Source organism: Puma concolor, chromosome A1 (genome assembly GCF_028749965.1).
Source record: "Puma concolor isolate L17-30 chromosome A1, mPumCon1.1.hap2, whole genome shotgun sequence".
NCBI classification, from domain to species: Eukaryota; Metazoa; Chordata; class Mammalia; order Carnivora; family Felidae; genus Puma; species Puma concolor.
This window is the reverse complement of record NC_141667.1, coordinates 113,135,440-113,148,960: the sequence shown is the minus strand read 5'-3', so window position 1 is coordinate 113,148,960 and position 13,521 is coordinate 113,135,440. Positions and strand designations below refer to the sequence as shown.

The following is a 13,521-nucleotide window of genomic DNA, read 5'->3' as shown; positions in this document are numbered from 1 at the left end:
TATATATATATATATATATATATATATATATGGATTTTTGACATCCCAACATAAACCACAGAAAGGTTCCTATTAAAAAGTGAACAAAGCTGAATCATTTTTCTTTCTCTTCCAACTGTGATTTTTATGCATTTGAAGGTAAAATTCAAAGCAAACATCTTAGAGCTTCTATTTGTCACCCATGAGTTATTTCCAGGAAGCTTAGGAAATCTCACATTTCCAAAATTAGGTCATAACACTGGAACTGCAATCTAATTAATATGTTCATACAACAGCCTCCACCGCTACCAAGTAGAAAACGCCAACAACGAAATCAATTACACATTCTTTGGAATCCCCAAGAACATAATCAACAGGAGAAATGCTAATGACAAAACAGTTTCCCAATTTAGTCATCAAGAACTGCATGCATATTTCTGTCACTTATCTGCCCATTTTCCTGACATAATACTTAGTGACCTTGTACATCCATATCACTGACTTTTTTCAACCTGCTTGATATCATATACTTCCCTCTTCAGCAGCCTTTCCAACTGCCCACAGAAACTGTTCCACAGCCTGGCCAACCTCCTTCACTTGCTTCCACATGGTCCTCCCTCTGAGGTACAATCTTGAATTCCATTTCCCAAAGAAAACAGCATGAGACCAAAACTCCCTCAGCTTCTCCTTCCACCTCCCTCAACTCTATGTTATTCGCATCCATCCTCCTTTTTCTCCCTCCTGTCTGGGAGGAAATCATGTCCTTCACTTCCCTGATCCTCTCTCTGGACACTTCCTTTGGGGTGTGCCCTTTGCCCCTTAAAAGTACCCGGTATCCCTTACTAACTACTCTGCCCCCCACTCTCTCTCCCTCCTTCTGTCCTCATCCAAAATTTTGCAAGTAGTGTGCATTAATTTTCTCCTCTTTTATAACCCCTGAAATAGAACTCACTCTGAGATGTTCCCTTAAACCACTCTCCAAAGGGTTGCCAGTAACTTCTAATTCTGAAAACCATTAGGTATATTTTTAGTTCCTCATTTCTAGACTTCTTTAAACTATTTGGACCAGCCATTTGTCTCTCCCTTTGAATTCCTGTAACACTTTGTATATACCTATATGTTCCCTACCATTCTGTACTTATTTGTTTCTGTGGCTGTTCTTCTCAATAGTCTCTGAGTATCCTCAAGGCAGGACTGTTATCATATATACGTGGGTGTCCCCTATGCTTAAATGAATCAGTATGTTCCACGTGTTCTAAGCCAATTGAATAAGAATGACATTTTTTGGCAGCTAAGATATTGAGGCAGAGAAAGAGAGGGAAACAGAATTCGAAGCAGGATCCAGGCTCTGAGCTGTCAGCACAGAGCCTGACATGGGGCTCAAACTCATGAGCCGTGAGATCATGACCTGAGCTGAAGTTGGATGCTTAACCGACTGAGCCACCCACGCGCCCCTGGAAAGTGTTAATATTCTTTACCTGTGCAAAAAAAAAAAAAAAAAAAAAAAATATATATATATATATATATATATATATATATATATATATATATGGTAATGACGTGTAATTAGAAGATTTTGAAGAAAATAATAATGATGTAACAAAACCCAAAACTTACATGACCTTTTATTGTCAGCAAAGCACTCTCAAAAACATCTCATCTGACGGTCAAAACTGCCCTTCAAGGTTGAGGTGGAGCCTACGTCAAAGCAGGGCAACGGCTGTGCAGTTTGATCACTGCCCAACAGCACAGCAAGCCAAGATCAACTCATGCTTGCTCCACTTGCTGACTAGATGCCCAGAGGAAGGGATGTCTTTTGCTTTGCACAGAGGCTCTATCCATTCATGAAACACCACACTCGGCATTTCTAATTCATCTGCCTGAAGTGGGGCATCTTTCCTAAAATATCTGCCTAGAGAAGCACCTTTCTCTAATCCACAAAAAGGACCCCATAGACCAGAGTGCCACTGGGAACATGATTCACCTCAAATTCCTTGTAAAATTTCTGATTCAGAGAAAACACAAAAAGAGCTGCTAACATGGCTGAAGGACAGATAATATGCTAACAGGACCCGGAAGGGGTTCTCAGGGAAAGGCCGCTGACATTCGCTAGGCATCCCATTTACTTACCCCACTTGCTAACTAACAGTGAAATTGCTTCTTTTCTCTGCTTTTACTGCTAATCTGCTTTCCAGAAGGTCCAGAGACAGAGTGCTAAGGCATCTGCCACAGAACAACATATGGTGATAAAAACACATTGGGTTTTAAATTGAGGCCGGACTGGGGTTTTGAGTGGATCAGCAACCCTAAGTAATAGATATGGGAACTTGAGCAAGTTATTTTCCTGATATGAGCATTACTTTCCTCATCTGCAAACAGGAATTCAAACAAGACCCACCTCTAAAAGTTGTCATTGCCATTAAATGATGTAATTTACGTGAAAACAGGTAGCATGTGCATAGGTGGGTGGTTGGGAAATGGTGTTCAATCAGTGTTCTTCTATGAAGTATGCAGTGGTTATATTTGTTACCTATATTTTAAGAAATTCACTGGAGAGGTTTTAGCATGTCGTGGTTTAGCAGTCTGATAAGTTATCATTACTTACGTGCTATGAGAGTTTTTTAACAGTCTACTCTTCAACACAAAGCAGGGAAGAATCTGCTGTAGTCACTTCACACAGGTGATGAAGAGCTCAGAGAGCTTGCACAAGGTCATATAAAACATTAACACCAGAATTTAGAGCTGGAAACCTGAGGCATTTTTGTTTTGTTTGTCCCTAGGCAATAACCTAACTATATAAAATCTCAGTTATCTACCCTTGAAACAAATACATATCCCACAATTTCATACAATATAATCTCTAGTTGAAAATCTTAAGTATGTTTAAGGCTGGTTTCTCTAACAACTGGAAACACCATCCAAGAGTCCATCAAGTGAGAAACAGCTACAGCAGTTAATTTATGGCTCAGAGACATTTGAAGCTATTGTAAAAAAGATGGGAACGATGCTACAGGTAGACAAGGTATTAGTGAGCATTCATGGTTGTGGGGTATGATCAAAGGAGAAGAGGAAGAGGTAAAGTATGGTTACTATGGAAGGAAGGAAGGAAGGAAGGAAGGAAGGAAGGAAGGAAGGAAGGAAGGAAGGAAGGAAGGGAGGGAGGGAGGGAGGAAGGACGGATGGGGTTTCTAACCTGTAGCAACTTAGAAACTGTTTAAGGTTCCTCCTTACGATTTTCTTCCTCTCAGAATTCTGAACTATTCTCCTTTTCCTTGACTTGCCTATTTTTCTCTGAACCCAGATACCTAAACATTAGTGGAAGGAACTCAGTAATAGCTAAAAGGGATACAGAAACTAGGAGGTTGAGTGGGAAGTGAAGAATTTAATACCTTTTCCAAAATTCATAAGACTTCATTTTCACATGATGGAGAGTATTTTTTCCCTTTCTTTCTTTCTTTTGTAAGGACTGTCTAAAGCCTTTCTGACATGGGCCCCCCACTTGGCCCATTGAGGATGTAACCTGTCAGCATTTGAAAGTGCACAATTTTACTACAGTGGAAAATCTGCCAAGATTAAAAATTACATTTAATTTCTATAAGCTGTGGGCATGCTGATATGACTGATGGCCACTGTATTCCTCTGTCATACCACCCCATAATCTATTTCTACAAAAAATGTGACTTTTTATTTTTATTTTAAAAGTGTAAGATACTGCCAACAGACACTAAGGAGAAAACAGCTAGAGCCAATAAAAGAGAGTAAAATAGAAAACCTAGAGAAAAATTATGTGTTTAATAAGATCAACATTTCATCTAAAGGAAAGGCTTTGCTCTATTATTCCTAAACCTAAATTTCTGCCTCAAACCATGGCTGACTGCGATTGAGCCATGGGAATTTGTGAATAAGATAAGATTGTATAATTATGATCTCTACCTAAACTCTACTGGCCATAAGTTGTATTTGGCCCTAACAGGAATTCAGAATCAATCTGAGAGTTTCATATTAGCATTCTAGAATTTATGAATAGTTTTGTCACTCTGGGGAAGAGGTGGTTTTGAAACGAGAGCAGCAATGACCTGAAATCTCATTAGAAGACAGATAAACACTGGCAGAAATTTTAGGTTGTCTAAAATTGAGCACAGCTCGATTTTGTCCTTCAACCCATACACAGTCAAATGCAATGTTTCTCCCACTCACTAAAATTCTCATCAGACAAGTGAGATTATATTGGCCAACATCTAAACTCTGGACAATGCAATTCTTGGCGGAGTTTCTATAGTTTCAATACATGAAGAAAAGGAGAACTTAAAAGATGAGATGCTAAAAGGCTAGACAACAAGGATGATCCTTGCATTAAGAATCAGGCCAGCCTGGGGGTGCCTGGGTGGCTCAGTCGGTTAAGCCTCCGACTTTGGCTCTGGTCATGATCTCTTGGTTTATGGGTGCTGACAGCTCAGAGCCTGGAGCCGGCTTCGGATTCTGTGTCTCCCTCTATCTTTGCCCCTCCCCCCCCACATTCTGTCTCTCTCTCCTTCAAAAAATAAATAAACATACAAAAAAAAAAAAAAAAAAAAAAAAAAAAAAAGAATCAGGCCAGCCTACCTTTCTCTGATTATTTATTAACTGAATTTTCTGGTGAAATATATATATGCACATAAACACATATATGCACATATTGTTGATACATTGATTTATATCTTGTTTCATTCCATAAACGACTTGGATCAAAGAAAACAAAATGAGTGAGTATGCGAGTTTAACCCTTGGTTTATACAAGAACAACCAAAGTATGACTTGCTAGAGTAAACCTTACTAGGAACCTGGGAAGGTAAGACCAATGAAAGGATGTGGGGGCCCAGAAAAAAGGGAACGAAGCCTCACTGGTGATTCAAGTTACCATAATCAACCTATTCTGCCTATTGATTGGAGTCACCTCTCAGCAACACAAAGAAAGTTTGATAAAAGCTTTTAAAATCCTAAGCACCAAATAAGTAAGATAGTTAATCACCGTCCACAGTCACGAATCCCAAATCTCCCTCAGGTTTCCTCAAAGAAGCACCTGAGATTAGCACTGTGCAGCCTCCTGTGGCAGGGCTGTTTGGCTTCTGTTTCCCAATCTCTTCTCTCAGAGTCATCTGAGTCCATCATGAAAAGGAGGCAAAGATATTTAATACCCTCCTAAATCTTGTAAGTATACGTTTCAGTTGCATTTGACATAGCCCTGGTGTTTCTGCTATAAAATTATAGCATTTTTATAAATCAGATCACACAAAGTTGTTATACTTTAACGTAAGGCAAAAATCTATAGACATATGCTAGGAACACTACGTTATGTCATTCTTGTTGGATGCCTGCATACACTTCTATGGCATGATGGTTCTGAAGAGTCCTCTTAATTGCTACTAAATGCAGTTTAAATTCCTAGAAAGCTGACGTGCATTTCCCTTCTTCCAACCATGCAAGAAGACCCACTCCTGTCTTGCCCGACTATCACTAGAGTCTCACAACTCACCAGAATACAAAATAAGAAGTGCCCCATAGTACTTATTTACCCAGTGAGGCAAACCCTAATCTTTGTTTGGCTTGGAAGTAAAAAGGTCAACAAGTGTAATGGAAAGAAGCCTTCGCAATAAAATTCTCCAGCAAATATTTCTAATGGAGCTTTAAACAAGAAAAGCACATTCTTCGTGCCACTCTCTTAGCACTTAAGGATTAGTGTTCTATTAAGACAAGTAATAAGACCACTTATTAACTTTAACTTGTAACCAATAAACAATGAATTTGTAATACTATTGCTCAATTCTCAACACACTATCCGTAGGGCGGGAGGATGACAGTCCAAGTATGAGCACTATACATGGGCTTCTATTTGAATCCAAGGATTCTGATGAATTTTTGATGACCTCTCTAGATCTCAATTTTCCCTCCTTCTTGCTCCTCAAAAAGCAGAAGAGAGAAAGAGCACACACCTCTTTGTCCTGCCTATCCAAAGGGTTGAGAGCCTTCAGAGAGATGAGCCAGAGATGAAACCAAAGCACATATCTCCTTTAAAATGTTTATTAGTCCCTGGCATTGATCTGTTGCCAACTTCTGATCGGCCCCTTTGTGGAAAAAAAAAAGAAAGAAAAGAAAAGAGAAGAAGAAAAAAAGAAGAGACCTACATGTGAAAAGGAGGAAAGAGAGACTTTGGAGAGGAAAACGGAGAACAACCTGGTAAATCCTATCTTCTTAGCACAGTAATTCATGAGCACGGAATCTAATCTAATAGGGACTCTTACAGCAGGACAAAGGAAAGGAAGGTTTTCTGTCAACAAACACCTAGAATCTCTTACTGCAGTACTGAAAGGCGAGGTTATAAATAAAAGGAAAACAATTGGGCAAGTTGAGAAACAAGCACAACACTAATTGGGTCACCTGGAAAAAAAAAAAAAAAAAACACCACCTTCTTCCTTTGAGGTCAACGTCTTATTAATGAATCCTTCTAGAGGGCCCAGGCAAGAATGGACATACAGAACACTCACACTCCACATTGGCTCAGTTTGCCACAACAACAACAGCAACAACAACAATGACGATGACAAGAGATTGGCACATGATGCATTGAAGTGTACGAAGGGCTACCTAGCTTCAGGCACAAAGGAAAACCACCAGGACTCTAACTTCTTTTTACAGCTTTCACACATATATATTACAGATCTAGAGGAGCATGAATAAGCACATTTGCATTCTTTGAAAAACTATACAGTTGAATAGCTCATTTCTTTCTTGTTAAAAAGTAGAGGCGAGGTAAATGTAACAAAGTAAGAGGTGGTTATAATGAACATTAGGTATTCAAAGAGCACCTGCTCCCTACCTATTGCAACATAAACAAATGGGTCCAAACATCAGAGCTTAGGCATAACAAAAACTGTTGCTTTATAGCAAGGTGCACTTTTTTTGGAAATGAGAACGAGAATTTTTCCCCTAAACAAGTTGCAGGACCTACAAAATTAACCTTGAAGAAAGGCAAAGGAATAGAAGAGAAAAAATAAATATTTGACAAATGCCTACTACGTGCCAGACACTGTTTCCAAGACCTTTGTATCCTTAAGGTTAAAGACTATTTATGTGAATGATTCTGTAAGAATGACAAGGACCTTATTGCTGAGGCCAGAACCTCACCATCAGGATCAGTAAGGCCATGGGTCCAAAGCTCACCCTGAGTTGGGAGCTCGGGTGGTGCATTTGGAAGGGGGCCATTAAGGTTTGCAGGCATGTCACCCAGACTCCCTCCCCAACACATTAGAGACTGAGGACGGTGGCTCTGGAAAGCAGAGAAGGAAGATACGCCACAGCGTCAGTTCTGGATGTATCTGGTACTGATAGAAAATAAGTACCTTCCCAGAGTGACAGAGGATGTCACCCACCCTTCTCTACAACTGACTTTCAGCTAACAAGTTCAAACGTCTATAACAAACCAGCAGATGATGTTGGCAGAGCCCTAAGATACCTGGAAGCTTTCATTTGAGACACTGTCATAAAAGCAGCTGGAAAAACCCTTAGAAATCTCTATTTTGGTATTTTTTAATGTATCCTGAGACCGGCCAAAAAATTTACCTGGAAAATATACGTTCAAAATAAGATACATTGCAGTTTCCAAAACAAACCATGTCAGTAGACACAAAAACCTTAAAATGTGCCCTCCAGCACTGACAAAGTTTTTACTATGAGATTTAAATCCAATGAAACCAAAAGGTGTGGTAAAATCATGCAATTTTAAAATAATGAGCTCTGCCCTTATAATACCCTCAGCAATTATTTCCTATACACATTTAGTCATAAACACTAATAAGAAATGGTACATGATGTCACACGTCCTGGGACCTTAAATGCATTGCACTGAACCTTAATACACAACAAAATATCAATGTACTAAGCAAATTCTTTAAAAGTCTGAACACTTCATGACTCATGTGTTAGAATTCTATTAAATTGGTTCATTCCTGTAGAAATATTTCTAAATAGTTAAAATATTCCTTAAATGTGGGGTACCAACACATCTTAGTATTATTTTAAAACTGAGGCCACATTCTAAGTTGTCCCTTAACCTCCTTTTGGAAATTCAAAAAGAACTAAGGCCAAACAAGTTGACTTTCAGTGTCAGAAATACATGTGTGTCCATCCCCAGGGAATTTTCAAATCAAAGAAAACAAAAGAAAAAAAAAAAACCTCCCTTTTTCTTTAATTTATTTGTTAAATATCTGCCATTCTCAAAACTACTGTTTTTTTGTTTTTTGTTTTTTTCTCTATGAAATGTTAGCAATTGTAAACGTCCTCTTATTTGGGGATGTTTTTATATTAATAACTAATTTGTTATTGCATAATCATGACTTTCTCAGACAACATTTGGTTTTAAACATGTTTTACTTTTCCTCCTCACTTGATACCAATATTCTTCTTCAAGAAAAATCCACCTCTGGCACCTGTCATGGAATTTCATAATCCTGAGTTTTATGAACTGAAGGGGGTATTGATTACTTACCATATCCAGGAATGCCTTCTAAAGGGGAAATTATTCACATGCATCATGTTTGCAGATCTTCTGTCATTAATATTTTCCTTGTCTCATCTGTTTGTTACATGAAGTGATTTTCATAGATGAATTCCAACTCTCCCGTTTGAGCAGCTATCATGGGCAATTATTGCAACAAGTATTGAATTCCAAAAAAATCCCCCCCAGAAACAAATGGCAACAACAAAAGCCCTTCCAGGATTTGGAAAAAAGAAATATCACAGAGCACTGCAGGTATGGGTCCATCCATTTACGTTCCACTTGGTAGTTGACCCACTATAATAACCAGTTCAATCGCTAATCCTAAATGGTGGCAGATATTGTCCTGGTAAAATCCAACTGCCTAGAGTGTAAATTAATGCATCCTCTCGGGAAGGACTCTGGAATGTGGGAAAAAAGGAGTCAAAAGACAGTTTCTTGTTATCCTTGTTAAAGAAGTGTGAGAATGGAAATGGAAAACTTCAGGTTGCTTTGCCATGCTGTCCTTTAGAAATGAATACTGCTTTTTCTTCTTTCTTAGGCACATATTCATGTGTGGTCACTTTAACGCAGAGATGCCTTCTGAGACACGTCGGACAAAGACGTGGGCAGAGGGGCTAGAAACCATGTATCATCAAAGCCAACTTCTTTCCCAAATCTCACAATTGCTGGTTTTCAACGGTAAAAGTAGGAAGGCAAGGAGCAATTTCTGCTTTGCAAGACAGGATTACCATTAGCTACCATCATGACTTCAGAAGGTGCTGTCATGAGGAAATTCATTGCTGCCGCCTAACCCCATAATAAGGCTGTCTGCTCTCTTTAAGTAAAATGACTAAGCTATTGATCCTTTCACTGCAGAAACCCCTTTAATTTGTTATCAAAACCATGTGCGGGCTTTTCCTATGTTGATTTGGAAAGAAAATGAATTTCACGGCTGCAAGTCAGACGTTGTCTAAGAATTTCTTCCCCCGCTGTTTTTCTCTTCTCTTCTCTCTCTCTCTCTCTGTCTCTCTCTCTCTCGTTTTTATCCCAAATTCAATTCCCCAATAGGTGTCATTTACTCTGATGCGCTGACATCTTCTGAAAGATTCTCATGCCCAAGCTATACAGACCTTGCATGCTTTTAAAACACAAAGGCAACAGGCTCCTGCTGGGGTCTCCCAGCTCCGGATATCCAGCAGAACCTTTGGAATCTTCGCAGTCGCCTTGTCTGCCCTGGGCTGTGCCGCCCGGCTGTGAGCAGCTCAGGACACTTGCAGGCTCCGTGGTACTGTACATTAACTCTGCAGCAGCCCGCTCGGCTGCAGAGAAGCTGCCTGACAAGGGATGTGCTGGCGTCAAGGGGGCCCTCTAGGTGGGTTCCCAGACACTGCAGCACGCCCTGCTCGCCTCCAAGGAAGAGGGAGCCAAAGGGGTTAAAGGAACAGTTCGCCCTAAAGAGCACATTTCTTTCAGTAAGTGATTATCAGGCAAGACAAGCTTGGCGCTAAGAAATCTGTAAATTACCTCCCAGGGAAATGACACCTTGAACAAACATACTACGAAAGGAGGGTTTTTGTTTGCCTGTTTTCATTTTTCCCTTCTTACCCAGTGAAAAGAATGGGAATAAAAGAAGTCCAGGGAGAATTTGCAAATGACAGGGTTTGGTCACTTGATCTTCTTTAAAAAAAAATTATATATATATATATATATATATATATATATATATATATACACATACACATATATACATATATATATGTATGTGTATATGTATACACACACACACACACACACACACACACACACACACACACATATATATATATATTGGGCTAGGAGTGTCTTGCCAACTTTACTGATTTGTAACCATTTAGCTACAGATGACCGGGGGTAATTTTTGGACAGGAAATCCTGTGGAAGCCAGTTCTGCAGAAGTCGGTTATAAGCAATTGCGCATGTCATAAAGCTGCTTGTTTGATTAGGGGGTGTGTGGATTTGAGGAGTGCTGAGATAAAGCATTGCAATGCCTCCGGTTAATATTTCCTCAAGCTTACCCTTTGTTGCAAAAATTCTTCAACAATCCCCTGAAAGCACCCCATCGCTGTTGATGCCATTTTGGAACAAGAATAAAATAGTAAACTCTTGTAATAGTAGGTTGGCACTTAAATGGTGTTTGTTGAAGATCAGTGAAAGAATGGACCTTACAAGGAGCATTGTACTCAATATAAATGTATCAGTTTTATCTTAGGCATTTTATAAAGCTGTTATGTAATTCTTAATATTAAATGGAATATTGGCAACATTTAATACATCATGCCATTAGCTTCAGTTAGGATTTCCCTAGTGAGGCCCTGTCATCACAGAAAATATTACCCAGAGTTGAGGGAAGCAGGGAGATATTTCCCACAAATTCAAAACCAGGTATAAATTTAGTCTTGAAAACTGCCATGATTTTGTGGAGCTTTAATTTTGATCAAATGCTGATCCTAATGGAAGTATTCCTGGGATGAGGAAGAACTGAGTGGTTCCTTTAAAAGCAATTTGAACTTATAGGTTCAGATGGTACCACAGCTTGAAAGAAACTTGAGAATATATTTGGGGATTTCTTGTACCTATGCAGTGTCTTCATGACCTCCTTTTTCTAAAAGGAATAAATCTCTTCCATTAGGTCATTTGTGATCTGAACCAGAAAACTTCCATCTGAACTGTTTTTGTTTGTTTTTTAATTTTAATTTTTATTTATTTATTTATTTTTTTGAGACAGAGACAGAGCATGAGCAGGGGAGGGGCAGAGAGAGGGAGACACACAGAATCTGAAGCAGGCTTCAGGGTCTGAGCTGTCAGCACAGAGCCCGACACGGGGCTCGGACTCACGGAGCGTGAGATCATGGCCTGAGCTGAAGTCGGATGCTCAACCAACTGAGCCACCAAAGCGCCCCTTGTTTTTTGTTTTTTGTTTTTTAATGTTTATTCATTTATTTTGAGAGAGAGCATGTGTGGGGGTGGGGAGGGGAGAGCAAAAAAGAGAGGGGAAGAGAGAATTCCAAGCAGGCCCTGCACTGTCAGTGCAGAGCCCAACACAGGGCTCTATCTCAGGAACCATGAGATCATGACCTGAGGTGAAATCAAGAGTCCAACACTTAACCGACTTAGCTACCAGGTTCCCCCATCTAAAGTGTTTTTGACAAGCTTTGAATGCTGTGAATCAAGTGTTACAGAGTAATTCAAAATTTGATATTATATGAGATATTTAAATATTACTATTTCAGAACAAGGAAAATTTATGATGCCCTCCCTGCCCCTGCCCTGGGGCCCTGTAATACAGGCTTCACCGCATTATTTCATTTAATCCTCACAACCCTATCAGGTAAGGACTATTATTAGCCCCATTCCACAGATGAGGAAATTGAGGCACTGTGATATTAAGTAGTATGCCTAAGGTCAAACATCTAGTAAGAGTCACAGTTTGAACCAAGAAAGTTGGGCTCCAGAGCCTGCATGAATTACCACTATATTAGGGCCTCTATAATAATAATAATAATAATAATACCACTGCATTAGTGTTAATGCTTCCAAATTTTTTTTTGTAGGTATTATTTTAGCCTCACAGAATCATGCTGAGGAGAGTACGGTATTTTTTATGAACAATTTTGGAGATGAGTCTCCAAAAGGATAGTGTCTCTTCATCATCACATATCATGTTAGCAGTAGATCTGGAAGGGAATTCAGATAGACAGGTCAATGTTTTGTTTTGTTTTGTTTTGTTTTGTTTTGTTTTGTTTTGTTTTGTTTGATGATGATGATGATGATGGTGATATGATGATGAACATTAATTTCAAACTAATACTTAATCCTCACTCTATGTAAAAGTAGGTCTCTGTGGAAAGGGGTCAGTACAAGTATGTAAAAAATCATGCAGAAATTGATTTTTCCTTATAATAGATAACACCTATTTGAAATTTCTTTATTTTTTTTTTAGTTCATCCTACTGTACTCTGTTCATATGCCAGAGGAATGCCCATGAGCCACAGGATATCCCAAATATCTCTGAATCTTTCTCAATTACCACACAGTTAAACACTCTCTACATGTTAGTTATGTTTCTGTTTGTGGGCAATGATATAGGCAAAGAACTTTAGAAATAAAAAACACTCATACGATTTACCCATCAGATTACTACAGGACATGGAAACTTAAAATATATGTAAACCAAGAGGAGACGTCAACTGAATGTTTTTCAAGTGGACTTTTCTGGGCTTTTTATTTCTATTTTTACAAACACAATTCTCTAGAATAAGGTATAGCAAATTAGAATGAAAAGGCACACAGCTGAGAAGCTATGATAAATAGTAGAAAAGCCAAATTTCTGCTTGAGGGATAACAAAGAAAAAATGTAATGTATTTCACAGTTCAGAGAACTAAGACTATACATTAATAAACAACCCTAAATTGAGAATTTTGAAAACTCAAGGTAATATATATGGCAAAATGGACTTGCTTAGAGGATAGTAATAGCTTATTTCCAGCATTTTTTATTCTATGTATATTAGAAACAGGGTCTTCATAGCTAGAACTACTATTTTACAAACAAATACTTCACAAGATGCACTATTTTACAAATGTGTAGCTTTCAAGAAACAACATATGGGCAGAACTAATAGGTTTGTAATTTAAAAACAGATTTTCACCAATGAATAACACTGATAGACTAGAGTAATCAAAATCTGTTTTTTTCCCTACTAAAACATAGCCTTCCTTTCATAGAACTTCTAAGAAATACGAGGACATACATAGAAGACGACTTTTATGGCTGATCCCAGTCACCTAAAGGAGTTCAGGGCATCATAGATTGGCACAAACTTGGTTAGATCCTTACAGCATTGGTGCAGGCTTAGCTTTACTGGCACAAAGGCTGGTTTCTCTCTCTCTCTCTCTCTCTCTCTCTCTCTCTTTCTCTCTCTCTCTCTCTTTCTCTCTCTCTCTGTCTCCCTCTCTCTCGCTCTCTCTTTTAATCTTAATCCCACAGCAAA

At 38.8% G+C, this 13,521-nt stretch overlaps 1 protein-coding gene across 8 annotated transcripts in view; it reads right to left on the bottom strand.

Annotated features, from left to right (window-relative positions):
* The window catches only part of PDE4D (phosphodiesterase 4D), a 1,391,688-nt gene that overhangs the window by 546,003 nt on the left and 832,164 nt on the right, over positions 1-13,521 (bottom strand). The window contains exon 1 of one of the 8 annotated variants that reach the window (XM_086700428.1): positions 8,501-10,113. The exons of the other annotated variants lie outside the window; for them this stretch is intronic. Within the exon in view, the coding sequence (XP_086556554.1) occupies positions 8,501-8,547 (47 nt within the window). The 5' untranslated portion in view covers positions 8,548-10,113. Of the gene's footprint in view, positions 1-8,500; positions 10,114-13,521 lie in introns of those variants that run through there. 8 annotated transcript variants of the gene reach the window in all.